Below are 27,512 nucleotides of genomic sequence, written 5' to 3'. Positions count from 1 at the left end.
TTAGTAGAGTTCTGATCTGTGGTCAAATAAGGGAGATGGTGGAAATGAAGTCATATTTTTTGTGCATTTGAGAGTCAGGGACAGTACCATGCGTTTTGCATTCACTTATCTAATTTTGATGACAACTATGTTACTATCCTCATTTTACAGACTGGGAAGACAATCTTCAGGGAGAGTAAATAATTTGCCCCACGTCACACTGGACTTTCTGTGCAATGCCTGCTAGTCAGGTTCCTTCAGCTCATAGTTGAGAGTCCCTGCTCATTTTTCATGACACCTGTTCCATCTCTGAGTTTATTGGTAACTAAGCATAATTAGGAGCTACCTCAAAGAGCCCAAAAAGAGTGAAAAATTTAAGAATGCTGCTGTTTGGGGGGGGCGCCTGGGTGGCTCAGCCTGTTAAGCATCTGCCTTCAGCCCAGGTCATGATCCTGAGTTCCTGGGATCGAGTCCCACATTGGGCTCCCTGCTCAGTGGGGAGTCTGCTTCTCCCTTTGCCTCTGCTCTTCCCCCCCCCACTCATGCTCACACTCCCTCTCTCAAAATAAATAAATAAAATCTTAAAAAAAAAGAATGCTGCTGTTTCATGTAATCTGTTTTTCATGTCTCTCTTATTCTTGGCAGAAAGACCTGTTTCTGTTCTCTACCCTACCCCAAGTTTTTGAAAATAATTTTACCTTAATCTTTCAGTCTTATCCACAAAAAGTATTGTGAATGCAATAATATGAATAAATATTAAATATTATGTTGAACAAAAGGAGTCAGACACAAGAGTACATATTGTGTGATTTCATTTATATGAAATACAAACCAGGCAAAATTCACTTGTGCTGTTGGAAGTCAGGATAGCGATTACCATTGGGGAAGATTGGAAGTGCCCAGAAGGGAGACCATAGGGGCTTATTAAGGTGCTGGTAATGTTGTTTATTGATCTGAGTGTGAGTTACATGGATGTTTGTGCAAATTCATCAAGCTCTACATTTATCTGCACCATTTAGTAAGTATGTTATACTTTAATAAAAAGTAAAAAACAAAACAACCCACAAAACCCGAAAAACCTATTGAACTATTTTGAGTGCTTCCCAGGTAGGTATATGGCATCGTGCTAAATGCTGTGAAGTGCATAAAAATAGAGATGAGTGGTTGCCAGGGGCTGGAGGGAGGGAAGCATGGGTAGTAAATGCTTGACAGGTACAGGGTTTTATTTTGGGGTGATGCAAACGTTTTGGAACTAGATAGAAGTAGTGCTTGTACAACATTGTGAATGTGCTAAATGCCCTGAATTGGTCATGTAAAAATGGTTAATTTTATGTTGTGAATATCATCCCAATTAAAAGATAACATTGGGGGGTGCTTGGGTGGCTCAGTCAGTTGGGCAGCTGACTCTTGGTTTTCGGCTCAGGTCATGATCTCAGGGCTGGTGTGGGACTCCACACTCAACAGGGAGTCTGCTGGAGATTCGCTCTCTTCCTCTCCCTCTGCCCCTCCCCCTGGTCACGTGCTTGTACTTTCAAAAAAAAAAAAAGATTTTATTTTTTTGAAATAGATTGAAACAGATTTTGAAACAGATTACACCAAACAGCAGCATTCTTAAATTTTTCACTCTTTTCGGGCTTTTTAAAAAAATATTTTATTTATTAGAGAGAGAAAATGAGAGAGAGAGAACACGAGAGGGGGGAGGGTCAGAAGGAGAAGCGGACTCTCTGCTGAGCTGGGAGCCTGATGCAGGACTAGTTCCTGGGTCTCCAGGATTATGACCCGAGCAGAAGGCAGTTGCCCAACCAACTGAGCCACCCAGGCGCCCTCAAATAAATAAAATCTTAAAAAAAAAAACCCTGATTAAAAAAAAAAAAAAGATAAAATTGGTTCACTGAATGCGATGCGGTATTCTGGAATGGCTCCCGGAACAAAAAAGGGTGTTAGCAGAAAAACTGGTGAAATACAAATAGTTCGGTATTTGGTAGTTTTTTTCCTGTTTTGATGAATGTACTGTGGTTACGTAAGATGTCAAAATGAGGGAAAGCTGGGTGATTACATGGGAACTCTCTGCACTCTGCAACTTTTCTGAAAACTAAAATTGTTCCAAAGTAAAAAGTTCATTAAAGAAAAAAATAAGAAATAGAAGCAAGGCCATGGGCCACTAGAACAGGATCCTAGCTTTCATAAGTTAGTGGTAAAATCTTGAGCAAGTCACTTCTCTCTGATGAGCCTTAATTTCTCATCAGCAAAAATAGGATTAGGCTGCAAAAGTAATTTTTATTAACTTATTTATTCATTCATTTATTTATTTATTTATTTATTTATTTATTTATTTATTTTTAAAGATTTTATTTATTTATTTGAGAGAGTGAGAATGAGAGAGAGAGAGCACATGAGAGGGGGGAGGGTCAGAGGGAGAAGCAGACTCCCCGCTGAGCAGGGAGCCCGATGTGGGACTCGATCCCGGGACTCCAGGATCATGACCTGAGCCGAAGGCAGTCGCTTAACCAACTGAGCCACCCAGGCGCCCTATTCATTCATTTATTTTTTAAAGATTTTATTTATTTGACAGAGACAGAGCGAGAGAGGGAACACAAGCAGGGGGAGTGGGAGAGGGAGAAGCAGGCTTCCCGTGGAGCAGGGAGCCCGATGCAGGGCTCGATCCCAGGACCTCGGGATCATGACTTGAGCCAAAGGCAGACACCCAACGACTGAGCCACCCACGCGCCTCTAAAAGTAAATTTTAAAAAAAGATTTTATTTATTTGAGAGAGAGTGCCTGTGCACAAGCGGGGTAGGGCCAGAGGGAGAGGGAGAAGCCGACTCCCCACAGAGTGGGGAACCTCACGCAGGGCTGGATCCGAGGACACTGAGATCATGACGTGAGCCAAAGTCTGATGCTTAACCAACTAAGCCACCCAGGTGCCTCAGTAATTTTTAAGTAATCTCTACACCCAACGTGGGGCTCAAACTTACAACTCCGAGATCAAGAGTTGCACACTTTGCCAACCGAGTCAGCCAGATGCCCCTGCAAACATAATTTTGCATGGGTAAAAATGGTAACCTTCCCACCCTCCAAATCTAGATCAGAATCTCTAGGCATGAAGGGTTGTGGCTTACAAAAGATGAGATTTTTGCCTTAACCTAGTAAGCAACCTTCAAACTTCAGAAACCACTACAGGAATGAGAAAGGTGTACTTGGAAAAAACTGGTTAATAACCTGATTCTTCCCAGTTTTTTCTTTTTTTTTTTTTTAAGATTTTATTTATTTATTTGAGAGAGAGAATGAGAGAGAGCACGAGAGGGAAGAGGGTCAGAGGGAGAAGCAGACTCCCTGCCGAGCGGGGAGCCCGATGCGGGACTCGATCCCGGGACTCCAGGATCATGACCTGAGCCGAAGGCAGTCGCTTAACAGACTGAGCCACCCAGGCGCCCTTTTTTTTTCTTTTTTAAAGTAGTCTCTACACCCAGCATTGGTCTCAAACTTCCCACCTCAAGGTCAAGACTCATAGGTTCTACCAACTGAATCAGCCAGGAATCTCTTAAATTCTGTAGTTTTAAGTCATACTTCCCTCTCCCAGGAAACATGGTTTTCTTAGCTAGTCAAAGTTTGGGAAGACCTAAAGCCCCGTGGAAGGAGAGTTCTTTTGGGGATTCGTTGACTGGGGACTTAACTATGAAGTAGAAACAGACTGTAATAGATAAGGCAAGCCCTCCTCAAGCAGGTTTTGCATACCAGGTTTAAGTATGGATTTGATGGGAAGCAGTGAGGGACTAAAACATAGCAATGTTCCAGGAAGATTTACTTGGCAAGCAGTACACAGGGGAAGCTGGGGCAAGCAGAGATGTGGCAGGAAACCACAGGAGTCCAGATGGGACTTGAAAGCTTTGCTGAGTGGTGCTCGTGGGAATTAAGAATGGATGTTTCTGTTGTGGAGAAGGAAAAAGCCACCAGATCTAATGACTATTGGGGTTGCAACTTTATAAAATGGTCTTTATAAATTCATGATTTGAAAAAGTTATGTAGATGAGAGGTAATAGAACATTGTAGTGGACATCATGAAGGTAAGGCTAGTTCTCCTTGATAGGATTTCAGAGTTCATGCTTGAAAGCATTTAGAATAGTATCAGACACATACTAGGAACTCAATAAATGTTGAGTCATTGAGCAACTAGTAACACATAGGGCGCCCAGCAGAGCCATGGAAAGCTCTTGCTGTGGTTGAAGAGCAGCATCTGCTGGTCATCCACGGTAGCGCAGGATCCCATATTTACAAGGATCTGGCCCAGTCCACATTCCAAAAACTATGTACAGGGATGATCAGTGGGTCCTCCCCAAAAGCCTACAATAAACAAGCAGGATGAAACAGGAGTCATCACTTTTAACAAGAACGTTCTTTATTTGTACAAAGCATAATTTTCCTCAACATTCTTCACTCATTTGTCAACAAACTTTTGACTGTATTCATTTAACAAATTAACAGTGTCAAACTACATTCATTTGACTACCTGTCAACCTCCAAGCGCTCAACTTAGAGACAAACAAAAAAGTGCTTGGAGCACCAAATATCAAGAGAAAAAAAAAAAAACTAAGAAGAAAGGTCAACACAGTTACTTTAGAAGCAGTTAAAGGGGATGGTTTTTTGCAGGGGGGATTAGATTCCTGAGCACCATCAGATTTCTGCACTTTGGGACATTAAGCAGGTTATCAAAGTTCCTGGTTTGGCAGATGTGAGAAAAGGAGGGAGAGAAAGTGGGAATCGGGAACAGAGGAGAGGCAGAAGAGAGACAGGAAAGGAGAAGCACAGAGGGAGAAAGTTGTGCCTAAAAGAAATAAAGTTTGGAACTTGTCATGAATTGAAAGAATGAAAAACGAAAGTCAAGTCTGGGAAACGGACTACAAGAAGAGAAACCCTGGAATTTTATACCTTCCAGGAGGTGACCATAAATCCTAAAGCCATACAGTGGTAGGCAGTGAGGTGCATCTAAGACTAAACCATCTTTTTTTTTTTTTTTGGTAAGAGTAAGATATTGGCACACTTGCTTGACTAATTCCATTCTACAATGCTGATTTAAAAGCGTATGTGCCCAGAGCGCAGCCACGTCAGCAGGTCAAATGCCTACCAGGCAAGACAGAGGAGCTCCAAGCCAAGTGGGTCTGGAGAAATCAAAATTCAATTAATGTTACTGTCAAGTGAAGAGACAACAGATTTCATTCTTCTCCTGTAACCTTTTCTAGTTTCCTAACGCTAAACACATTCTGACCACTTTAATAAGCTAGTATTGCCAAATCCTGTACAATCAAAACAGGCTGACCATGCTCAAAGCCCCAATTTTTCTTGAGCTTTGACTAACCCTGTGATCTGGAACACAGCAGGCAGCATGGAAGTCATTATTACTTTTTTGGGGGGATGGGTGGGAACGGAACTGGGGATCAAAGACCGCCTACCGTTTATATATAAGTAAACAAAAGAGATCAAATTGACTAATCAAATTAGTCACTCAGAATCCCTCTTGCCAAAAGTCATTACCTTCAGACTGATCTGGCAAAATGGGATTCTGTTGCGCCGATGCTCTGACGGAAGCGCTGGTTTTGACAATTTTAGTCAGTTTTATTTTGATCTTCTCAGGCTCTTCTGGCTAAGACTACTCGCCCCAGCAGGGAAAAGCTTCTCACAAACGTACCACATTTCAGGGTGGTACCTTCCAAGGTGCCACAGTCTTCCCATCCCGTTAGTTGTCCACTTCCTCCTCTTCGTTCTGTTCTTCTTCTTCCAGCCTTTCCTCCTCTTCATCGTTGTCTTCATCCCTGCTCTTGTCTGGCTCTTCTGCATCTGTTTTTTTGTCTTTGTCCTTCTTCTTTTGCTCTGAAGCTTCCTTCTTGCCTTTCTGCTCTCTCCTGTATGCTGTAAGGAGGAAGGTGGGGATGAGGAGGGAGGGCCGAACCAAACAGACCGCAGCAGCTAACTCTACTGTACAACTAGAAAGGCTGGGGCAGAGAAGGAAAAATAACCTGCTCCGCATTACAAATTGGATCTGAGGTGGTGCCAACTGGACTGATTCCGAGTCACATCCAATACTTACTTCCTGTTCTTACAGGGATCCAAGCTTAGAAGACGCAGGGCCAGGTGAACATCTTCTACTTGGCTGAACAAAGAAAAGGGTCATTACCTTCCAGAGCTTCTTTCAACGGGGTAACGAACCGCTGGAACTCCATCTCTTCCATGGCTGAGAGCACGTCACTGGCGTTCAGTGTCTTGCGTTTCCCTTTCATTGCAAAGTTGTTGGCACTGAAAAAAAAAAGATTAAAGGCCGTCAGGGGGCTGTCAGACCCCCTCCTGCCGCGTAAGGGATGGAAAAGGGCCACCAGAGGTGGTATGGAAAAGCCTAGGTCTTAGATGCATGGATTTTTGTGACATGTTAAGTCATTCCCTTCCCTGTACAAAGGGTAATTTTCCTGTTTTATTTTGCTTCAGCCCTTGCAAGAACGGGATAAGGGTGAATCTTCCCCGCACTGAGATAAGGCACAATTCTTGGGGTTTGTGGACTCCAGGCCAGGGGGTCTCTTTGCGGCTCCCTTACGCCCCAGCCCCCAGCTAAGCTCTTGCTGGCCCAGCCCGCCTCACCAGGAAGTGGCGTACAGCACGAAGACGCTAGCAGCGCGGGAGATGGCGCTGCGGGCCTCCTTGGAGATGTTGACACCGTCCGGGAGCTGTAAGAAGAGCGTGGGTGAATAAAGCTGCCGGCCCAAGACCTGCTTCCCCCCGCTGCCCGCCCTTCCGCCCCTGGCCCATCTGCCAGCCAGAGCTGCTCACCGCTTCCTTGATGATCCTAGTGATGACGGCATTGGGCAGGTTTAAGTCCTCGGGCCTCTCCGCCATTGCCGCCGGCGCCGCGCCCCGCGCCGCAGTCTCAAGCCTCTTCTTCAGGCCGCCACGGCGTCCGGACTTCCCGCGTCGCCACAGTCTGACCCAAAGAGGCTTCCGTCCCGCCCCACGTTGCCCACACTGTGTCCCACAGTGCCCCGCGCGCCATAGCCTCCCTCTTCACCCAGCCACGCCTCCGCCTCGAGTCGCCCAAGCATCCGAACTTTCCACATCGCTACGGTTTTGGCCCTTCCGGGCTTCCGTCCGACCCCACCGGGATCTAGCGTCCCTTCCCAGGTTCGTTTCCCTGCTTCTTGCCGCCACCATGTCTGGAGACTTCTCAGCAGCTCAAGTATGGCTCACTGGAGCTTCCGTCCCTTCCCCACAGTGCTCTGCGCCGCTGCCTGGCAACGGCGCTGCCTGGCGGCTAGCGCGGGAGACGGAGGCGTGGACCGAGCGGACGGGGCGGGGCTCCTTCCGACGTGGGGCGGTGCCCCGCCTCCTCTCCCAGGCGGCCCAAGGGGTCTCGTTTTCCGAGTGGCTTTCGGCTTTTTGGCAGTTTGGCGTTCCTTTTGCTAGCGCGGGCCTCCGAGGCCGAACTCTTCCACGTCCCTCTTCTGGAACGAAGCGGGTATCTTTTTTCAATTCTGCGGGACCTGATGTCCATCTTTAATCTTTTCACCCCTCCCAACTTTGTAATAATCGCATTAAGGCTAATTGTCCCCTAGAATTGTTGAACGCAGACTCCTTTGCCAGTACAGCGCTAACGCTGGCAACGTGGAAATGATCATAAGTAGACCTCGTTCCTCAATTCGGGCTGGTCAGGTAACGAAAGGGCAGCAAGCAACCGGTTGTAAGGATAACGCGATTGCATTCCATTAAAAAACAAACCCTGTTAAAATTGTATTTGTTCATTGACTTACGCATCATACATCTTGCGCAGTCAAAAGCATTAGCATGGTTTTGCAGTGACTCTTAAGTTGTATAATTTTCATGTTATGTAGGTAGAAATTGTCTTCGATCCCACTGAGCGAGCACGAATGCTTTTTTTTCTTGAAACATGCTGTCTCACGTCACCCTTAATTTTCCTGCTTTTCTAAAAAAAAATTATTTATTTTGAGTAGTTTCTACAGGCATCATAGGGCTGGTGCTCATGACCAGAGTTCAAGAGTCACATGTTCTACCTACTGAGCCAACCAGGCATCCCAATTTTCCAGCTTTTGACAGAGACCTGAGTACAGAGAAATTCTTCTCTATTAGGAGAAAAACAACAGCAAACACGGTGATAAACGGCAACTGAAACTGCATTAGTTAGAGATTATAGGGTTTGTTGAGAGAACTCTCCATTTGGAGAGAACAGTTCTGGTTTAAAGATACCAGGAGACACTCCCCTCCATCCAATTGCTCTCTAGTTGGAACTGGGACCCCTGTGTTGTCAGATATTTTGATCTTTAAGAGGAGTCATAAATCTGAATACTGTGGACTATTTCCACTTTAAAAAATGGCTCAAAGTGTAGGCCAAACAAAACAAGTCATAGGGCAGTTGCGATGCCATACCAGTAATTCATTATCTTTGGTCTAATTTATAAGTTCTTTAGAACAGGGACTTGTTTTGTTCATTACTGTTCTCTATGCCTTCAACAGGTCCCGTCACATATTTGGTAGTCAATAAATGTGTTGAATAAAAAGAAGAAGAAATGGATACTGTCCTTAAAAAGGGGACCTAATGTCCACCTTTAATCTTTTCACCCCTCCCAAATTTGTGATAATCGCATTGAGGACCAGGTGGTAGTGACTGCCTAAAATATTTCTAGAGAGAGAAAGATAATACTATTTATTGAGCCCCTATTATGTATCCTACATAAAAGTACGTTATTTCTCTTAATGCTTCCACAATCCTACTTAGGGATTTTCTGTCCCCTCTTTATATGAGGAAACAAGCCGAGAGAGGTGAAATCACTTGCCTATGACCATACAGCCAGTAAATGAAAAGCCAGAGGCCTCTGATGTAACTGTAAGTCTACTGATCTACAGTTTGAGCAAACCCATTCATTTCTGGTGGGTATTTAAGCTGCCTGTATGAGAATTGGAGCATATTGCAAAATGAAGTATGTTTTCCAAAGGTGTGAACCATCTAAAGCCATCTCAAGTACTTCTGTGATTATATTAGTTCTGATTTGATAAGGCTTTTTAGAGATGATGGTGTCTTCTCCCTAATGATTAATGAAGGGGAAAAGGAAAGGATGCTCATACTTATTTTGAACTATATGCCAGAACTTTTAAAAAAAATATTTATTTGAGAGAGAGAGAGCATGACAGAGTGAGCACAAGCAGGGGGGAAGGGTAGAGGCAGAGGGAGAAGCAGACTCCCCGCTGAGCAGGAAGCCCGACGACGTGGGACTCAATCCCAGGACCCTGAAATCATGACCTGAGCCAAAGACAGATGCTTAGCCGACTGAGCCACCTAGGCGCCCTTTTAATGTCCAGACCTTTTAATATCGATTAACTAATCTTTGTAATGATCCTGTAAAACAGGCTTATCCTCATTTTGCAGATGAGGAACGTGTAGCTCAGATTGCTTAAGACCCAGGTCACTCAGCTATTAAATGGCCAAGTAGGAGACTTTATGAAGTTAGTCTGCTCCCAAAACTCTTGCCACTCTTCTTCATGCTGAGACGTTTTCATACTTGGTTGTTAGACAGTTTTTTTAAAAATTTTAATTATAATATGGTCAACATATAGTGTTATAGTAGTGTCAGGTGTACAATCTAGTGATTCAACAATTTTACACATTTCTCAGTGATCATAACAATAAGAACACTCTTCATCCCCATCACCTATTTCACCCTCCCCCCACCCTTCCCTCTAGTAACCATCAGTTTGTTCTCTATAGTTGAGAGTCTGTTTTCTGGCTTGTATCTTTTTTCTTTGTTTGTTTTGTTTCTTAAATTCCACATGAGTGAGATCATATGGTATTTGTCTTTTCTCTGATTGACTTATTTCACTGAGCTATACCCCCTAGCACCATCCATGTTGTCGCAAATGGCAAGATTTCATTCTTTTTAATGGCTGAGTAGCTTGTTACCCAATTCTTAAATATCCTGTGACCATCATTTATGTATGTGGGTTCAATAGAAATATTTTATGCTTTGAGTCCAAATTAAGATCTGGACTGCATGGCTGATGTATAATACACTCTAATTGTGTGGTTTTTGTTATTTTAGAGGGCTAGAAAGCTGCAAGATTGGCTTTTGTCCTAAACCATTTGTAGCTATGGACTTACCAGATGAGAGCCAATGGGATGAAACCACCTGCAAGTTGGCCATTTGTCAGCATCCACAATGCTGGGCCACGATCCGCCGTATTGAGAGGGGCCACCCTCGAATCCTGGGCTCCCCCTGTAAAACAACTCCAAATGACGAAGGTGAATTAGTCGGCCCTGCTTCTTTCTTACAAGATCCTTGAACTATTTCTGTTTGGCTCCTTTTGACAGATTACATGTTTTCCTCTGGTCTGTTTTCTCAGACAAACTCCCCGTGCTCACCATTGTAAACATGGCAGATTCCTGCATCTGGGCCAAGAGACATGCTCATCATCATTTATCAGGACTTACCTTCACCAAACCTCCCTCTTTACTGTGTCCAGGTTCAAAGCTTGACTCCAAATTCCGAGGCAGGTAAATTATCATGGAATCTTCCGTTATGAGCCTCCTATCTCAAAATTCTGGGTTGATTTCCTTTACCCATGTAGTAGACTTTGAGAAAGCTGGATTAAAACTAAAACACCAGTTCAGTTAGAGAAATGGTGACGAGGCAGTGGGAAACAAAAGGAAGGCATTATCTGTGTGGTAGGAGTTGCTAAAATAGAGGTGTATTAGTTTGCTAGGGTCACTGTAACAAAGTACCCTGGACTGTGTGGCTTAAACAACACAGATTTACTTTTTCACAGTCTAGGGGTTAGAAGTTCAAGATTAAGGTGTTGATAGAGTTGTTTTCTTCTGAACCCTTTCTTCTTGGCTTGTAGGTGGCCATTTTCTCCCTGTGTCTTAACATGGTCTTCCTTCTGTGTGTCTTTGTCCTAATTTCCTCTTTCTTTTTTTTTTTTTAAAGATTTTATTTATTTATTTGAGAGAGAGAGAAGCATGTGTGGGAGGAGGGGCAGAGGGAGAAGCAGACTCCCCGCTGAGCAGGGAGCCCAGTGGATGTGGGGCTTGATCCCAGGACTCCGAGATCATGACCTGAGCCCAGTGCAGATGCTCAACTGACTGAGCCACCCAGGCATCCCATCCTCTTCTTTCTTTTTGAAGATTTTATTTATTTGTCAGAGAGAAAGAGAGAGAGAGAGAGAGAGAGCACAAGCAGGGGGAGCGGCAGCCAGAGGGAGAAGCAGGCTCCCCGCTGAGCAGGGAGCCCGACGTGGGACTCGATCCCAGGACCCTGGGATCATGACCTGAGCTGAAGGCAGCCGCTTAACTGACTGAGCCACCCAGGCGCCCCATCCTTGTCTTTTTTTTAAGTTTTTAATTTTAATTCCAGTATAGTTAACACAGAGTGTTATATCGGTTTCAGGTATATGATAGAGTGATTCAGCCATTCTCTATGTTAGTCACTGCTCATCATGATAAGTGTTTCTTAATCTCTCTCTTTTTTTTTAAGATTTTATTTATTATTTATTTGAGACAGAGAGAGACACAGCGAGAGAGGGAACACAAGCAGGGGGCGTGGGAGAGGGAGAAGCAGGCTTCCTGCTGAGCGGGAGCCCGACACGGGGCTCGATTCCAGGACCCAGGGATCATGACCTGAGCCGAAGGCAGACGCTTAATGACTGAGCCACCCAGGCGCCCCCATGTGTTTCTTAATCTCTTAATTTCCTCCTTTTAATAAGAACACCAGTCATATTGGATTAGGGCCTGTCTGTATGACTTCATTTTACCTTAATTACCTCCTTAAAGACCCTATCTCCAAATACTGAGAGACTCAAACTCTGAGGTATTGAGGGTTAGGATTCAGTGTAAGAGTTTGGGGGGCACAATTCATCCCACCATGGGGGATATCTCATCAGCCTCTGCAGGTCATCACTATCTTTTTTATCCTTTATCTTTAGGTATGAAACTGTTTGTAAGCTTTTGAAGGCAGAAGCAATGGTTTCCTTTTGAATCTCCTACAAAGCCCAGGCATACAGTTAGTGCTTGTTGATACGGGAAGCTAAGGGCCTGGGATCTACAGAAAACTTAGACTTGTAACATTTGGAACTCCTATGGTTTGGAACCAAGGCATGCCTAGTGGCCCCTGTACCGGTTCCTTTTCTCCCCTTTGATGTAAGCAGCCTTTGGTGGTTTCCTTTGGCTAAAGACAGTATGGGAAAGGGTCGGACTGCTTTCTGGTTCTCTAGGACTTGAACCTTGGGAAGAAGGTGGCTTCTCCCAGTCAGGGCCTATGAAGGCAAAGACCATGACCTCATTCGTGTAGTCACTCACTGAATTTACAAATGTATTTTAGTGGGGACCACTTTGCTGGGCTCTGGGGATTCAGTGGTAAACAAGATATAGTCTTTACCCTCAAAGGGCTTTCAGCCTCGCTGGGAAGGACAAGAACTGTCCGGTGTGATGAGCGTGATGAGAGGGCCCCCCCTCCCCCCGGGTGTGTGGAAGCACATGGGAAGGGTTCCTCGCCCAGGGCACTGTCCTCTGTGGAGGCGGCCCCTGCGCCTGGATACTGAAGTGTGAGCAGTCTGGCGAAGTGGGGGTTGCGGGTAGGAGGTGGCCATGAGGAGAGTTCTGGACTACGGAAAGAGCATATGCCAAGGCCTGGAGGCAAGAGGAAGTTCTTTAGATGTCAGGAGAAGGGCTCATCTTGCGTGGAACACAGAGCAGGAATGGGGGAGTAATCAGAGCTGAGGCTCGGGAGCTGGAGTAAAAAGCGGTGGGCTACAGCACATGAATCAGCCTAAGGAGTTGGGTCTTTATCTTATAATTCTTCGCCATATGTATTCATTCCTACACTTAACGTGGCTTTTAAAAAAATATAGAAACAAGTGATATGAAAATGTAAGGGGACAGTATTCCTTTTTTTTTTTTTTATTGTGGTAAAGATGCATAGTGTGAAATTTACCATTTTAATCGTTTTTAAGTGTATAATTCTGTGGCATTAAATACATTCATAGTGTTGTATCACCACCATCCATTTCTAGAACTTTTTCATCATCTCAAACAGGAACTCCTTACCCATTGAACAGTAACTCCCCATTCCCTCCTCCCTCCAGCTCCTGTTAATGTCTATTTTACTTTCTGTCTGTATGAATTTGCCTATTCTAGGTACCTCGTATAAGTGGAATCCTACAATATTTGTCCTTTTGTGTTTAGCTAGCTTCTTTTTTTTTTTTTTTAAAGATTTACTTATGTATTTGTTTGACAGAGAGAGACACAGTGAGAGAGGGAACACAAGCAGGGGGAAGTGGGGGAGGGAGAAGCAGGCTTCCCCCCGAAGCAGGGAGCCCGATGTAGGGCTCGATCCCAGGACCCCAGGATCATGAGCTGAGCCAAAAGCAGACGTTTAACGACTGAGCCACCCAGGCGCCCGTTAGCTAGCTTATTTCACTTAGCATAATGGCTTCAAGTTTCATCAATATTGGAGCATATATCAGAATTGCATCCCTTATTAAGGCTGAAAAATATTCCATTGTGTGTAAATACTATGTTTGGCTTATTTAACATGCTTTGAACATCTACATCAAGGGTTACTCAGTCAACTTTTATTGATAGTGACATAACTGTCTGTAGTTGGAGAGAGGGGGCATAGGCTCTGAATTCAGTTTGATGCAACAAATAGTTGTGGAGTGTTTGCAGTGTGCAGTGTCTGTTTGGGAGCTGTTCCATAACAAAGAAACACAACTTAAGGACATGGGGACACCCTACAGTCATTCGGTAAGTATTAAGCCCCAGGTTTTCCGTAGATAAGCAGAAGGCTCAGAGCACTAACTGCCACCCCCGTAGCTCCTTTGTATCTCTATGTCATGTTTGGAAATTCATTTTTTAGGCCTCGGGAAGATTTACCTGACAAAGATTTAATCGACCATCCTGATAGATCTCCTAAAGTAAATCACAGATTAAAAAAGGTACTTCTTCAGCATTTTCTCTTTACTAGTGGGAATAAAATATTTGCCTCTGTATAACATTCAGGATGACTATAATCTGAATAATGACAATGATAACTATCTAATATTGGGCCCTTAAGTATATGCTAGGCTCTGTGCTAATGCCTTTATATGCTATACTGTTTCCAGAAATCCCAGACACCAGTGGGATTGATTTGTGGCTGTTTGGCATAGGTAAGACTTTTCTGTCTGTATCCTGCAAAGAGCACGTTCAGCTACTAAGTAAACCCTGTCATCTCATAATATGGGGAAATTAGAATGCTGGAAATGTCACACCTAAAATGTGCCTTCAGGTCATCGATGACTATCCAACTTTTTAGCTATGACTTACAGTAAAAAATACATTTTGCAACAAAATAGCATAAAACAATCCTTACCCTAATTATGAGTAATGCACTCTGATATTTTCTGTCCTATTCTATTTTACTTTTTTTTTTTTTTAAGACTGAGAGAACAGGGGGCGCCTGGGTGGCTCAGTTGGTTGGGCGACTGCCTTCGGCTCAGGTCATGATCCTGGAGTCCCGGGATCGAGTCCCGCATCGGGCTCCCTGCTCAGCAGGGAGTCTGCTTCTCCCTCCGACCCTCTTCCCTCTCGTGCTTTCTATCTCTCATTCTCTCTCTCTCTCAAATAAATAAATAAAATCTTAAAAAAAAAAAAAAAAGACTGAGAGAACACGTATGAGAAGGGGAGGGACAGAGGGAGAAGGGGAAAGGATCCCAAGCGGGCTCCACACTCAGCACTCAGCGAGGAGCCCAAATCGGGGCTCGATCTCACGACCCTGAGATCATGACCTGAGCCGAAATCAAGAGTCAGACGCTTAACCGCCTGAGCCACCCAGGCGCCCCTCTATTCTACTTCTAAGCAATGTAGGCTACACTTCACAAAATTTGATTCCATGACCTATGAATTAGTTGCAGTTGCAACTGAAGAACATTACTGTGGTCTGTCTCATATGTCTTACAGTTGAGACAACTGAAGCCCAGATAAAGAAGTGATTTGCTGAAGCACATAGCTAGTCAGAGGCCGAGCTAAATTAGAGTTTAGGAGGAAAAGCCCTTCTACTTATCTACAATAAAGAGAGATTTACTCTTCTTTGAAATCTGATGGATGCCTTTTATTTTTTTCAAGAGATATTCTACCTTTCACTGTCACATGGTGGAGAGTATAAGGGACAGAGAGAGGGTAGATGTGTTTGAATGGATGAACAAATCACTCTCCTCTTTGACCTCTTTAGAACAAGGGGTTAGAGGGCGCCTGGGTGGCTCAGATGGTTGAGCGTCTGCCTTCGGCTCAGGTCATGATCCCAGGGTCCTGGGATCGAGTCCCGCATCGGGCTCCCTGCTCCTTGGGAGCCTGCTTCTCCCTCTGCCTCTCTCTCTCTCTCTCTCTGTCTTTCATGAATAAATAAATAAAATCTTTAAAAAAAAAAAAGAACAAGGGGTTAGATTAAATTCGTTTTAAGGTAATTATTTGAATAGCTAGAACTTGCACATGGTTCAAAATTCAAAAAGCATAAAAGGGTTTACAGTGCAAAGAAGTCTCCCCTAATCCCTCAAGCCCTTCAGTTCCTTTTCATAGGACAACCCTATTTTTATTTTTATTTATTTATTTATTAAAGATTTTATTTATTTATTTGACAGAGAGAGACACAGCGAGAGAGGGAACGCAAGCAGGGGGAGTGGGAGAGGGAGAAGCAGGCTTCCCGCAGAGCAGGGAGCCCGATGCGGGGCTCGATCCCAGGACCCTGGGACCATGATCTGAGCCAAAGACAGCCGCTTAACGAGTGAGCCACCCAGGCTCCCCCAACCCTATTTTTAAAAAAATTTATTTATCTCTTCGGGTGGGGGAAGTGAGCACGCGAGCAGTGGGGAAGGGCAGAGGGAGAGAGAGAGAATCTCAAGCAGATTTCCCACTGAGCTCAGGAGCTTGGAGCCCAAAGCAGGCCTCAATCCCAGGACCCTGGGATCATGGCCTGAGCCCAAATCAAGATTCGGCCACTTAACTGACTGAGCCACCCAGGTGCCCCACAACCCCATTTTTATTAGTTTTTTTTTTTTCCTCGTTCCCTGTATCCTACCAGGGGTAGGGACTAGATCATTTATAAGGTTTCCTTGAGCACCACTGTTCTAATATCTTAAATGACTGAAGGTGGAAAGTGTTGTGATCTTAACTTTTATGTAGATGCCTATAATTGTAGACAGGCGGTAAAAGCAGAAAACTGGCTTCTGTCCTTACCAATTCCCTCCCAGTTCCCAAATTGTGTTATCTGCAGGGGATCTAAGTGTTTGGAGTGGAGTAGGGCAGAATGAGTGCATTCCCTTAGGTAAACCCCAAGTTCCGCTCTAGGGGATATGGGGTGGGGAGTTGCTAAATGCCACCCTAATGTCACAGGGAGGCAGGGGAGACTATTCACTTAAAATGCTCACTCTTGCAGAGTACTGTACTGGTGTCTGGTTTCTTGAGGCATTGTTATGAAGACAATCTGGGGATGAGAAATGTCTTTTGGTCATCTTCTGCACCAGCATACCCTTTTCATTAGCATGATAATTCAGTTCTTAGGCCTGTTCTGAGTACCATTAGGGGCTGGTACCTTCAAGCCATATATAGGCTTTTACATGTTTCTCTTAGCTTTCAGTGCTGAATTTGAATGAGACAGAACTTCCCAGCCCTCAAGATGTTAGAAATATGGTTGTAATCTGGATCCCAGAACAACCAGAGAGGCATGTGAGGTGAGTATTGTGTCCAAAACTTGGGAGCCTTCCGCCCTTACGTTCTGCAAGTCCCTCCTGCCCTGCGCAGGCCTCCTATTTGTGATCTCCTTTTTAGCCACCTCATTGCAAGTAACAGGAGGCCAACTAGAGAAGGTCACGGTCTCTTGTATTTGCTTCCTGCTCCACTGGGGTTCTATTTAATGCACTTTGTGTTTCCTGCGTCGGGGCTTCTCCACATCAAATCCTACATGGCATTAAATAACAGGCAAGATAGGGCCTGTGGATTTGTGAGGGCTAAGAAACAGACGCTTCCTGACGATCAGCTTTTCTTTTTCTTCTTTTTTAAAGATTTTATTTATGTATTTGAGAGAGAGAGAGCGAGAGAGAGCACAAGCAGCAGGGAGGAAACACAGCTGTGGGGAAGGACACAGGGAGAGGGAGAAGCAGACTCCCTGCTGAGCAGGGAGCCCTGTGCGTGCCGTGCCGGGCTTGATCCCAGGACCCTGAGATCATGACCTGAGCTGAAGGCAGGTACTTAACAGACTGAGCCACCCAGTGCCCCCATCAGTTTTTCTTATTAGCCATCCCCAGCCAGTGAAAACATTTTGAGTGAAGCGCGTGAATCTTTGGTCTCAGCCCCAAGGCCTAGCACAGTGGCGCAAGATGAATAGCCTGTAGGGCTTGTGTATAAAGCAGAAGGATCACTGGGTAAGGACCCAAAGGCTGGATAATACTGATAACCACTGGAAGAAGGTGTTTGGTTTTTCTTTCATGAATGCTAAGGCTTTCAGAGTCTTGTTACGTGACTATGCAGATAGGATGTGATTTAAGAATTTCTTCTTACTTGATTTTTTAATCAAGTAAGTGCTTATGCGTGCGTGCGTGTGTGTGTGTGTGTGTGTGATATAAACAAAAAACTCCTAGAGGTTTACTTCCTTTCATGTAAAAAAAAAAGCCCAGATATGGGTGGACCAGGGCTAGTACCTCAGTTTCACATGTTCATCAGAAACCAGAACTCCTTTGGGCTCTCTGGTCATCATCCTTAGCCCGTGGCTTTCATTTTCTAAGGTGTCTCATGGGGACTTTGAAGGTCTAAGTTGACGGCTAGAGCTCCAGCCATCATATACGTGTTCCAGGCAAGGAGGTGGAAGATGACAGAGCAAAAAATACTTGAGCACCTCCTCTGTGCTAAGCAGTGAGAATCTAGTGAAGAACCAAATAGACTTGCTCCCTGTCCTCCTAGAGTCTTGTGGTGGTGGGGGGTGGGGTGGGTTGGGATTCAGGCTTTACAAACATCACCATACCGAAGTATATAATTACTAATTTGGATTAATGCTATGAAAGCAAATAACTGGGTTGTAGGAGAGAATGGCAGGGAACCTAATGTAGATGTGAGGTTAGGTCTTGTTTCTCGCAGCTTCTGGGCAGTTGGTTCCTCCAGGCTTCCAAGCAGCCATCTTTGAGTACTGAAGAGAGGATAGAAATCTCCATGGTCATCATTCACAAATACCCTTGGTGCTTCTGTTTGAGATGTCTGGGAATAAATTGTGGTTGTTCTTATTTCAAGTCCAGCTGAGAAGAAGCATATTCTTCCCAGCCAGGACTGGATGAAGAAAAGAACGAAATCTACAGGGGTAAGTTTGATGTTTTGGTCAAACCTTTATGAGATTACTCTGGAGAATTTTGTTTTTCCTTTCAGTTACCTTCCCCCTTACCCCATTCTTTTTAAATGAATAAAACTTGCAAAAGAAACCCCTTTTAAGGAATAATTACCGAAGCATTTTCTATTGAGAGACTCCCTTCCCTGCCCCCTCCCTGTAGGAAGGTGAAGAGCATCTTGAAGAAAAGTTAGGAGGAAGCCTTGGATATTCAGGGGGAGTTTTTGACAAATTCCCAGTGTGATAGAAAGAGAACTTCAGTGGACTAGGGGTTATAATGGACTTGGGTTTCTCATCCTCATGCCCCCACTTAAATGGGTAAATGTAACCTTGGGTAAGTCACAGAGCTGGAAGGTTGCTACAACCGTGAGAGTAGTGTCTTGGTCCACTTTGTTCATTGCTGAACCCCCAGTGCGAGCCCTGCACCTGGCACATAGTTGGCCAATAAATATTTGTTCAGTTTTGCTCAGTGAATGAATTAATAACCTTTTTGGGGAAAAAAACAAAGCAACGAATTCCTGTATGATCTGAATTCAACAATGGGGTGGGGAGCCAGAGAGGGAAAATATGGTGGCCTTCATAGTGCAAAGGAGGGTTGCTGCTGGAGTGGGTCTGGAAACAGGGAGTTTGGCATGCTAGGGTTATGTTTGGGAGGCTGGAATGTTGATGGGAAGGAGTGGCACTTTCCATTGTTGCTTTTCTAGAAAGACAGTTTTCGCTATGGAAAGCAGAAAACAGAAACACAGCTGGGACCTCCAGGGATGATTGTGCCTCCTCCCCCATCACCAGTACACTTTTTTGAGCAACTAAACGCAGAGTCCATACCTTTCTGGAACCAATTTGACACGTTACCTCGGGATCTACTGAAGGAGTAAGTATCATGTAAGCCTGTGGGAGAGCCAGAGTACCTGCTCTTCTCTGAAGCAGAGAAGGCACTAAGTAGCATGCTCTTCCTGAGTAAGGAGGGGAGAAAAACTGTCCCCTCTGCTTGTACAGTGAGTTCTTAGACTTACCAAGGTACAGTGATGATGGTAATGGCCACCATTTATCAAGTACTTACCACTTGCCAGGCCCTGCGCTATAGAAGCACATTACGTCTATTCTCTTGTGTTTTTTTTTTTCCAGATATGCAGTCATCTTTATTATAATTCATAAATGCACTATAAACAAACCTGGATCTCTAATAAGACACACTTAGGATCTGATAGGCTCCTGTTTTCCATTCAGTTATGTAGTTAGAAAACCCAGTTTACTTGAGAATGGTAGAAAAGGCCAAGTAGTGTCTTAGTTTCCTTAAGAGAAGTTTTCTCCTTATAGGCATTCTGGAATCTTTGGGCTTGTGAATCAAAAGACCAGACTGTTTTAATAGACATGCCCATGTTCAGTGCTGTCTGCATTCCTCACATTTCAATGGGCACCTGTCCTATAGAACATTCAACTTGTTCCCCAAATTTCGTATAAAGTGCAGTTTTAAAAAGGGGTCAAATGTGCCCAAGCTTCCAAGCTTCCAGGCTTATTTTATAAAAACAGAATTTATCATTCACTTTACCAACTCTCCCTGCCAAATAAAGGACCCCAAAGGATAAGTGTCAACCGCCAATGTTAGGTGAGGCTCCTCTTCTCTTCTCAAATCAATTTATTTGGAATCCTGAGCAATCACAGCCAACTTCAGTGGAGGGCTCAATCTCTCTCAAAAAGCCTATTCTCTTATTTGAACCTCTGCTAGGCACTATTACTCTCTTCTCCTTTTTCTTTTTAAAGTAAGCTCTATGCTCAACGAGGGGCTTGACCTCATGACTCTGACATCAAGAGTTCCATACTCCACTGACTGAGCCAGCCAGGTGCCTTCACTCTCTTCTTTTTATAAACGAGTTATGGATAAGTGGGAGGCAGAAGGGAAATGTGGTTTGGAGTGAGACAGCCTTTGGATTTTGCATTGAAACTTCCCAGTTTTGTGCATTTTGGTAATTTATCTAGCATCTTTACGCCTCGTTCCCTCGTTTGCAAAATGGGGATAAGAACGCCTGTCCTCAGCTAATTGAAAGCTGTTGCCCGATGAGCACCTGTTGGCATAGGCCTTTTTAGGCCCACAATGGAAATTTATTCAAATTTGGAGCCCTTACCCTCCCCTTTTCCTCAGCCACACTCTCCAAGAAGAACTGTTGCTGACTGGCTGTCTCTGTCCCCTCCAGCCTCTTACCTGATGAAGGGAAAACCATGCCTTCTCTGGAGATGAAGACACAATTGGCCATGATGAAGAGGAAAGCTCCCCTGGAAAAGAGCCGACCTGACAGTGCCATTTCCGCTAAGATGTTCTTATCCATACACCGTCTCACCCTGCAGGTGAGAGCTAGGGAGCCTCGGAGACAGAGGTCTAGATGCAAATCCAAACTCATTTCTTTTCAAGGCTGGAGGAGTTGATGTTCTCTTTCTTCTTTCTCTCTACCCTTCCACGCTGGACCCAAGCCTCACAGAAGGGCTGGGCTATATGTAGGTGAAAGCAAACGCACGGGGAGGGGTTTGAGGAACATTCTCTGTTTCTCCTGCCCTTTATTCCCCACTCCGGTTCCTCTCTCCAGAGCCCCTGCTACAACGCTGTGCGCACCCAGTTCTCAAACAGTGCTCGTTGGCTATGTGGGTACCTACCTGCATTTGAAGGATATGTCTTGGGAAAAGGAAACTCCTTCAGTAGAGCTTTTCCTCTTCTTTCTCTTTTCTTTCCTTTTTTTTTCCTCCAGAGACCAGCATTGAGATATCCTAAACATTTGAAGAAATTATATTACACCCCGAACATAGAAGGTAGGTTTTCTGGTGGATCGGGCCAGATCCTCAGGTACTGTCCCTCCCGTCAGCCCACAGTTCTTATACTTGGTCTGGGTCCCAGTTTGTTGTTTGTGGCCACAGTCATACAAGATCCCGTGTAGAACTCGGGAAACTGCTGTTTCAGGAGGCAGCCCCCCTCCCCCACCACAAATGGCTTGGTTCTGACAGAGCGGGTGTCACCGTTGTGGAGCAGGGCCCAGCAAGCAGCCCCCGGGGAAGGTGGGCACTGTCAGGGAGAAGAGGATTGAGCCAGTGCTCTGGTCACCAGGTCACAAGAAGCAGCAGCAGAGGAAGGTGAAAACCCCACCGAAGAGACAGGTAGCGTGGCCGTGAGGGAAGCTGGAGGACTGGCTGGGACTGGGCCACGGGGTGCAGCCTGGAATGGGAAGGGGTGGATGAGGCGCAAGTCTCCCTGTTCTCCGTTTGGTTCTAGATACAGAGTTCCTGTCTGCTTGCAGATACTAACTTCCTTCTTTTAGACTCTTTTTGAAACGTTTTCTTCACTTCCAAAGGTCCTAATTCAGTTCCTCCTCATGTGGGTTTCAGGAGGCTAAAAAGAAATCCAAGAGTGATCCGGGGAGCCAGGACATTTTGCATAAATGTTCGGGTGCCATGGTGTGTGGCCCACACTATGGTAAGGAGAATATGGGTTTGGGAGGGATGGGAACTCAGGATGTAGCTGAGGACGGGAAAAGCCGGACAAATCCGTCATTTGGGGACCTGCCTTCATTAGGCATTCACAGTTCTCCCTGGAATGTTCTGGCTTGGCTGGGCTGACATGCATTGTCTTTCCATCAAATCTTTACTAAGGAAGCAAGCTGGGCCAGATGTCTGCTTCATGTGGGTGTTCGAGAGATGACCACGAGCATGAGTCAGAGTCATTTTTCCTCAGGTCTTACTTTAGGAAAGACGGAGTGGTTTGAGAATGAAGAGCAAGCAATGAGGCAGCAAAGAGCCAGGGCCCCTGTCTAGCCCCGAGAGGGTTCTAAGGAAGCAGAGTCCAGGGTCTCTCGCTTCCCAGCCACAAGTTAGTCCCTGGAGGCTCAGGTTGAAATCAGCACATTATCTAGACCCCCCCTAGGAGGCAGGTGGCCAATTCTTGACAGGCAATTCTTGTCCTTTGGTGTTCATGCTGAAGATCAGAATAGGTAGCTCCCCTTTTTGGAATCCTAATCATGTGCCTGAGCTGAAGGATATTCTTACCCTGGTCCCTCTGATGTTGCTCAGTTTGAGTGCAGAAAAAGAGAAAGAAAGAAAGGGAGGGAGAAAGAATCCTCCTAAACCTTAGGAGCTTCTTCGGCCCTACTCAGAGTGGACCTTGTTGACTGCTTCCTCATCAGAATTTGCTCTCCCCCTCGTAGGGCAGTGGGAGGGCTCAGGTGAGATGTTTCCTCAGAAGAATGCTCCTCTCTCGGTTTATTTCACATCCCACTGAGCTCTCAGATGCCAACAGTGGCCCCTGACCTGCAGATCTAAGAAGCTTCCTGGCCTTCACATGGGAGGTAGACAAAACCAGGGCTGTAGCCCAGGGTGAGGCTGACAGGTCCAAGGTTAGCACTCCATCCAGGGTGATCAGCACTCCCCTGAATTCATTCAGGTGCTTTTCATTCCTCTTCCTGATGTCTCCGATAGGAGCAGATTTGCTTGGGTGACTGGGGTGCCTTTTTGAATTATATTCTTGGAGCAGTGGCCTGTCCTCACTGGGTTGAGAAAGGCCTTATGAAGAGTTGATTTTTGCATTGGATCTTGAATGTGTGAGAGTCTTCCTGATACGGAAGAGAATTCCAGAAGTGGGAATAGTCTGTTCAGGTGCACCTAGGAGGAGCATGGCTGCGCAGGGAACACGGTGGTCCATCGTGGCTGTGGGTTATGAAAGAGACAGTCGTGAAAGGTCAGGCTGATGAGGTAGGCAGGAGCTTGTTTGACCATGGTCATGGTGCTCCACCCCCTGACCGCACACCGAAATCAACTGAGGAGCTTTTCTTTTTTTTCTGAGAAAGCACGCATGTGTGCACGCGCGTGTACACGAGAGAGAGAGAGAGAGAGAGCGTGAGCAGGGGCCAGAGGGAAAGGGAGAGAGAGAATCATAAGCAGGTTCCACACCTCCAGCACAGAGCCCAGTGTGGGGCTCAACCTCATGAGCCTGAGATCATGACCCTGAAATCATGACCTGACCTGAAGTCGAGTCAGATACTTAACTGACTGAGCCATCCAAGTGCCCCAACTGAGGAGCTTTTAAAACCCAGATACCCAGGACGTACCCCACACCTATTCAATCAGAAGTTCTGGTGTTGGGACCCAGGCCTCAGTGTTTTCCAGAACTCCTAGTACTTCAAGTGTGCAGCTAAGGTAAGAACCAGTGCTGGTAGGGAGCCAACAGACATGTTCAGCAAGGGAGTTCCTCGATTGGCTTTGCCTTTTCGCATAACAGCTCGGGTGGCAGCTTGGAAGATGTTCTCTTCTTTTTTTTTTTTTTTTTTAAGATTGATTGATTTGACACAGAGAGAGAGCAAGCAGGGAGAGTGGCAAGCAGAGGGAGAGGGAGAAGCAGACTTCCCACAGAGCAGGGAGCCTGATGTAGGGCTCGATCCCAGGACCCTGGATCATGACCTGAGCTGAAGGCAGACCCTTAACCGACTGAACCACCCAGGTGCCCTGGAAGATGTTCATTTAGAGAAAGGGAATTGAGGAAGGACAGGATGAATGCATTTAAGGACTAGTTGGGGAAACAGCCGATGTAGGAGAATCAGAGAACTAGAGCTTTTGGAAGGAAGGAGTTTCATTTTCAGAAGCCAGTATGGGGACATTAGGGTTGGTGCAAGAAGGTCGGAGGAGTCTTCATTAATGGAAAACATAGGGTCAGGGTTTCTTTTGCTGCTATGATGTGCAGATACCTGCCCCTTGGGTTTCTTGGAGGAACCCTAAGTCTTTTTTGTTTTTCCCTAAGTCTTTTAACATACGCTTGACCTTAATCTCAAATTCTGTGATAGATGTGGTCCCAGTCCTAGGTGAACAGAGCCACAAAGAGAACTCAGAGGCCCAACTCCCTTTTGTCCAAGATGAGGAGTCACTTGTAGGCTAGGGGTCAACTAGAAGCCCAACAGTGGGCTATGAAATACCAGCAAGAAGAGAATTGAATTGACTTTGTGGTCACTAGGTCACAGAACTCTACTAAGTCAGAAAACTGACAAAAAGCATCCACAGTGGACGAAGTCAGAAGGACCCAACTTGGAAAAGGTAAGAGCACCAGAACCATTCTGCTAGGGCCCTGTTTCTGTTACCTGTTACTGTTTAACACACCACCTCAAAGCTGAAACCAACAGTGGTTGGCCATTCCTCAGGACAGTTTTTCTGGTGTTGCTTGATGTCACTCATGCACCTGCCTTCAGCTGGCGGCTGGGGTGGGGCTGTTAGCCAAATCGTCTTAGTTCTCTTCCATGAGTTCTCTTCATTGTGCCTCGTTTGGGCTTCTTGATAGTATGGTAATCTCGTGGAAGCACTTCCTTGAGAGATGGGGCCGGAACTGGAACAATGTCACTTCTGCCACATTTCATTGGTCAAAAAACCACAAGTCCCGGGGCGCCTGGTTGGCTCAGTCATTAAGTGTCTGCCTTCGGCTCAGGTCATGATCCCAGGGTCCTGGGATCAACCCTGCATCGGGCTCCCTGCTCCGCGGGAAGCCTGCTTCTCCCTCTCCCACTCCCCCTGCTTGTGTTCCCTCTCTCGCTGTGTCTCTCTGTCAAATAAATAAATAAAATCTTTAAAAAAAAAAAAAAAGAAAAAAATCTTTTCTTTCTTAAAGTCTTGATTCAAGTTTCCTTACACTTACTCTAATGAATTTCAGGATTCCACAAGGAGGCCACAGATGGAATACTCTGAGAATTATCTGGATTCCTTTCCTGATAAGGGTGGTAAGTTACTAGGGTGGAGGGACCTTAGTAAGTCACTCAGGCCAGGGAGAGCTGAACCTGTGTTGAGAAGGATGGTTCACCTCCCTGGAGGCCATAGTCCTCATCCCTCAGAAGGGTCTTAAAGACACCCAGCCCTTCCTTGTCTGTCCTCCATTTGTCACAGTTGGGAGAGGGCTGCAGGTGCAGTTAATGGCTGGGTCTTCTTTTAGATCCTGAGTTATCCAAGATAGAACCCTCTAACAAGGACATCAGCACTCAGGAAGAGGTTGTGCCGGAATCCCAAGAGAGGAGCTCAGAGGACCTCTCAGACGATACATCTAGAAGAGGGTGGAACCCGGAGCTCAAACTCCTGAGGATTCTTCAGGCCACTGATGATGAGGATGAGGAGAACCAGCTCTCTGGGTCACAGAGTGAAGAGTCTTACGGGATTTCACAGGACAGCCTTACTCCAGAGCAGGATGCTTGGAATCCCAAGGACAGTGACCTTGGACATAACGACAGAAAGGAGAGGGGACTTCTGCTCCCGGGAGCCTTTACCCGGGCCTGACTGTAGGAATTCTGCTTTCTTCATTCACTTCTCCTTACCTCTAAAATCAGTGAGGGAGAAAAAGCCTCCCCCTTCTTAAACTGAGATTGTTTCTCTTTCATTAGGGACAGAATAATTTTAGTGATTAAACACAACTGCTTAAGGAAAAGACTCATTCTGTTTCTGGGAGGAGGGGAGAGATGTTTCTGCGATGTGTTTTCTGGGTCACTTTTATCTCCCCTCTGAAGCTCTGAAAGGTTTCCAGTTACAGGAAGATGAGTTTTGGGGCACCCGGCTAGCTCATTTGGTAGAGTGTGCAATTCTTGATCTTGAGGTTGTGAGTTTGAGCCTCACATTGGGCATAGAGATTACCGAAAAAAAAAAAGCGGGGGGGGGAAGATGAGTTTGGCCTGTGGGAACCCCTACTGTGTTCCTAGCTTTTCCTCTCATTCTCTGGAAATGTTTTTTTTTGGGGGGTTGGCACCCAGTAATCACTTTCAAATAGTATATGTATTAACCTGAAAGAATCTAAAGCTCCAGCTTCTAAATTACTGTGTCTGTGGAATGTTTCAGTGATGCTCATAAAGACTCCGAATTTCAGAGTCTCAGGGGACCTTGAATTTGGTTTTTGGAAGGATTTTTTCCCCCGTGTTTTTGTCCTTAAAGTTTTTAATATAGAAAATTTTCAAAATTACCTGAAAGTCAGAATAATATAGTGGAAATCTCATGTACCCAGTAGCTTAGAGGCGGGCAATGAAGGCCCCTGCCCTGGGCCCCTGGTCCAGGAGCTGCTGTGAAAGCAGCTGGAGCCCATTATTCTCACCAGCTCTGTACCCAGGGTCAGGTCTCCTTCCCATAGGCGGGAGCTGGGTGGAAGAAGAGAGCCCTGACCATTGGTGGTACTCACTAGCACTTAGCCTCAGGCGCCAGCAGCTGGGGGAGGATGAGAAATGATGACATCCTGTCCTTCCTGAGGAGACCAGCCCTCTGCCTTGGAGCTGGGAGGGGGAGCCCTGTGTTCCTGGGCAGTAGCAGTCCGGAGTAGTTTCTGTCTCACTGAAACCGGGGTGGGGACGGGGAGAGCCTGGCTCTAGGGTCACATAGCACAGACTCAGTTCCTACCAAGCTTTTGTAGATTTTCTTAAACAATTTGCTGTATGCTCTTAGGGCCATTTTCAGAGACATAAACAGATTTTTAAAAACAATTTTCACCAGGGGCACCTGGGTGGCTCAGATGGTTGGGCGTCTGCCTTCGGCTCAGTTCATGATCCCAGGGTCCTGGGATCGAGCCCTGCATCGGGCTCCCTGCTCCGCGGGAAGCCTGCCTCTCCCTCTCCCTCTACTGCTCCCTCTGCTTGTGCTCTCTCGCTCTCTATGAAATGGATAAGTAAAATCTTTAAAAAATAATAATAATTTTCACCAGTTTCATTGGACAGCAGTCTGCGAACGTCTTACACTCTTATGCCGGAAGTGAAACTCAGGACTGGGCCTGACATCTTTTTTTTTTTTTTTTAAGATTTATCTATTCATTAGAGAGAGAGCACACAAGCGGGGTGAGGGGCAGGAGGAGAGGGAGAGAATCCCAAGCTGACTCCTTGCTGAGCTCGGAGCACGGGGCTCCATCTTTGTGAGATCATGACCCGAGCCAAAATCAAGGGTCGGCTACTCAACCGACTGAGCCACCCAGGTGCCCCCCTGACATCTTTTTATAAGAGAAACTTAGCTCTCATCAATTATTTGGTTCTGCTAAGTACAGTTTGTACAAGGAAGGCAGATTAAATCTTAAATCTTTTTTAACGTCTCAAAACAGACCAAATTAGAAAGCTAAAACTGCTGCCTACTTGTTCCTTTCTCCCAAGCCAAATCAAAATTATATATGACATCATT

At 45.5% G+C, this 27,512-nt stretch overlaps 2 protein-coding genes across 4 annotated transcripts; one reads left to right on the top strand and one right to left on the bottom strand.

Moving 5' to 3' along the window:
- Positions 1 to 4,353: 4,353 nt before the first annotated feature.
- On the bottom strand, positions 4,354 to 7,005 carry POLE3 (DNA polymerase epsilon 3, accessory subunit). The gene is made up of 4 exons (XM_025888492.2): positions 6,793 to 7,005; positions 6,604 to 6,689; positions 6,149 to 6,267; positions 4,354 to 5,883 (listed from the first exon to the last, which is right to left on the bottom strand). The coding sequence occupies exons 1-4, from the start codon at positions 6,856 to 6,858 to the stop codon at positions 5,711 to 5,713; spliced, it is 444 nt and encodes a 147-aa protein (XP_025744277.1). The 5' UTR covers positions 6,859 to 7,005; the 3' UTR covers positions 4,354 to 5,710.
- A 41-nt stretch (positions 7,006 to 7,046) lies between these two features.
- CUNH9orf43 (chromosome unknown C9orf43 homolog) lies at positions 7,047 to 25,785 on the top strand. 3 transcript variants are annotated; one of them, XM_025888490.2, is made up of 15 exons: positions 7,383 to 7,474; positions 8,750 to 8,857; positions 10,068 to 10,267; positions 10,369 to 10,519; positions 13,878 to 13,956; positions 16,625 to 16,725; positions 18,275 to 18,341; positions 19,070 to 19,236; positions 20,558 to 20,708; positions 21,104 to 21,164; positions 21,457 to 21,506; positions 21,735 to 21,822; positions 24,346 to 24,425; positions 25,033 to 25,099; positions 25,309 to 25,785. In XM_025888490.2, the coding sequence occupies exons 3-15, from the start codon at positions 10,117 to 10,119 to the stop codon at positions 25,644 to 25,646; spliced, it is 1,551 nt and encodes a 516-aa protein (XP_025744275.2). In that variant the 5' UTR covers positions 7,383 to 7,474; positions 8,750 to 8,857; positions 10,068 to 10,116; the 3' UTR covers positions 25,647 to 25,785. The 3 variants fall into 3 exon arrangements, with proteins under 3 accessions (XP_073732609.1, XP_073732608.1, XP_025744275.2); XM_073876508.1 differs by lacking the exons at positions 7,383 to 7,474; positions 8,750 to 8,857 and adding an exon at positions 7,047 to 7,140; XM_073876507.1 differs by lacking the exon at positions 8,750 to 8,857 and having other exon boundaries at positions 7,198 to 7,474.
- Positions 25,786 to 27,512: the final 1,727 nt, after the last annotated feature.

The sequence above is a fragment of the Callorhinus ursinus genome, unplaced genomic scaffold (assembly GCF_003265705.2).
Source record: "Callorhinus ursinus isolate GAN/ISIS: 27379988/994484 unplaced genomic scaffold, GSC_fseal_2.0 scaffold24, whole genome shotgun sequence".
NCBI lineage: Eukaryota > Metazoa > Chordata > Mammalia > Carnivora > Otariidae > Callorhinus > Callorhinus ursinus.
Note: the sequence above shows the minus strand (reverse complement) of the source record. Positions and strands in the feature narration are given on the sequence as shown.

What these genes read in the sequence shown, in the direction of transcription:
- POLE3 (XM_025888492.2), bottom strand. Translation starts at nt 6,858, where the DNA reads ATGGCGGAGAGGCCCGAGGACTTAAACCTGCCCAATGCCGTCATCACT. An exon ending in CTAGGATCATCAAGGAAGCG is followed by an intron (nt 6,690 to 6,792) that starts GTGAGCAGCTCT and finishes CTCTTCTTACAG; the next exon opens with CTCCCGGACGGTGTCAACAT. An exon ending in GTTGAAAGAAGCTCTGGAAG is followed by an intron (nt 5,884 to 6,148) that starts GTAATGACCCTT and finishes TCCTCCTTACAG; the next exon opens with CATACAGGAGAGAGCAGAAA.
- CUNH9orf43 (XM_073876508.1), top strand. Translation starts at nt 10,117, where the DNA reads ATGGACTTACCAGATGAGAGCCAATGGGATGAAACCACCTGCAAGTTG. An exon ending in GACTCCAAATTCCGAGGCAG is followed by an intron (nt 10,520 to 13,877) that starts GTAAATTATCAT and finishes TTCATTTTTTAG; the next exon opens with GCCTCGGGAAGATTTACCTG. An exon ending in CAACCAGAGAGGCATGTGAG is followed by an intron (nt 16,726 to 18,274) that starts GTGAGTATTGTG and finishes TCTTATTTCAAG; the next exon opens with TCCAGCTGAGAAGAAGCATA.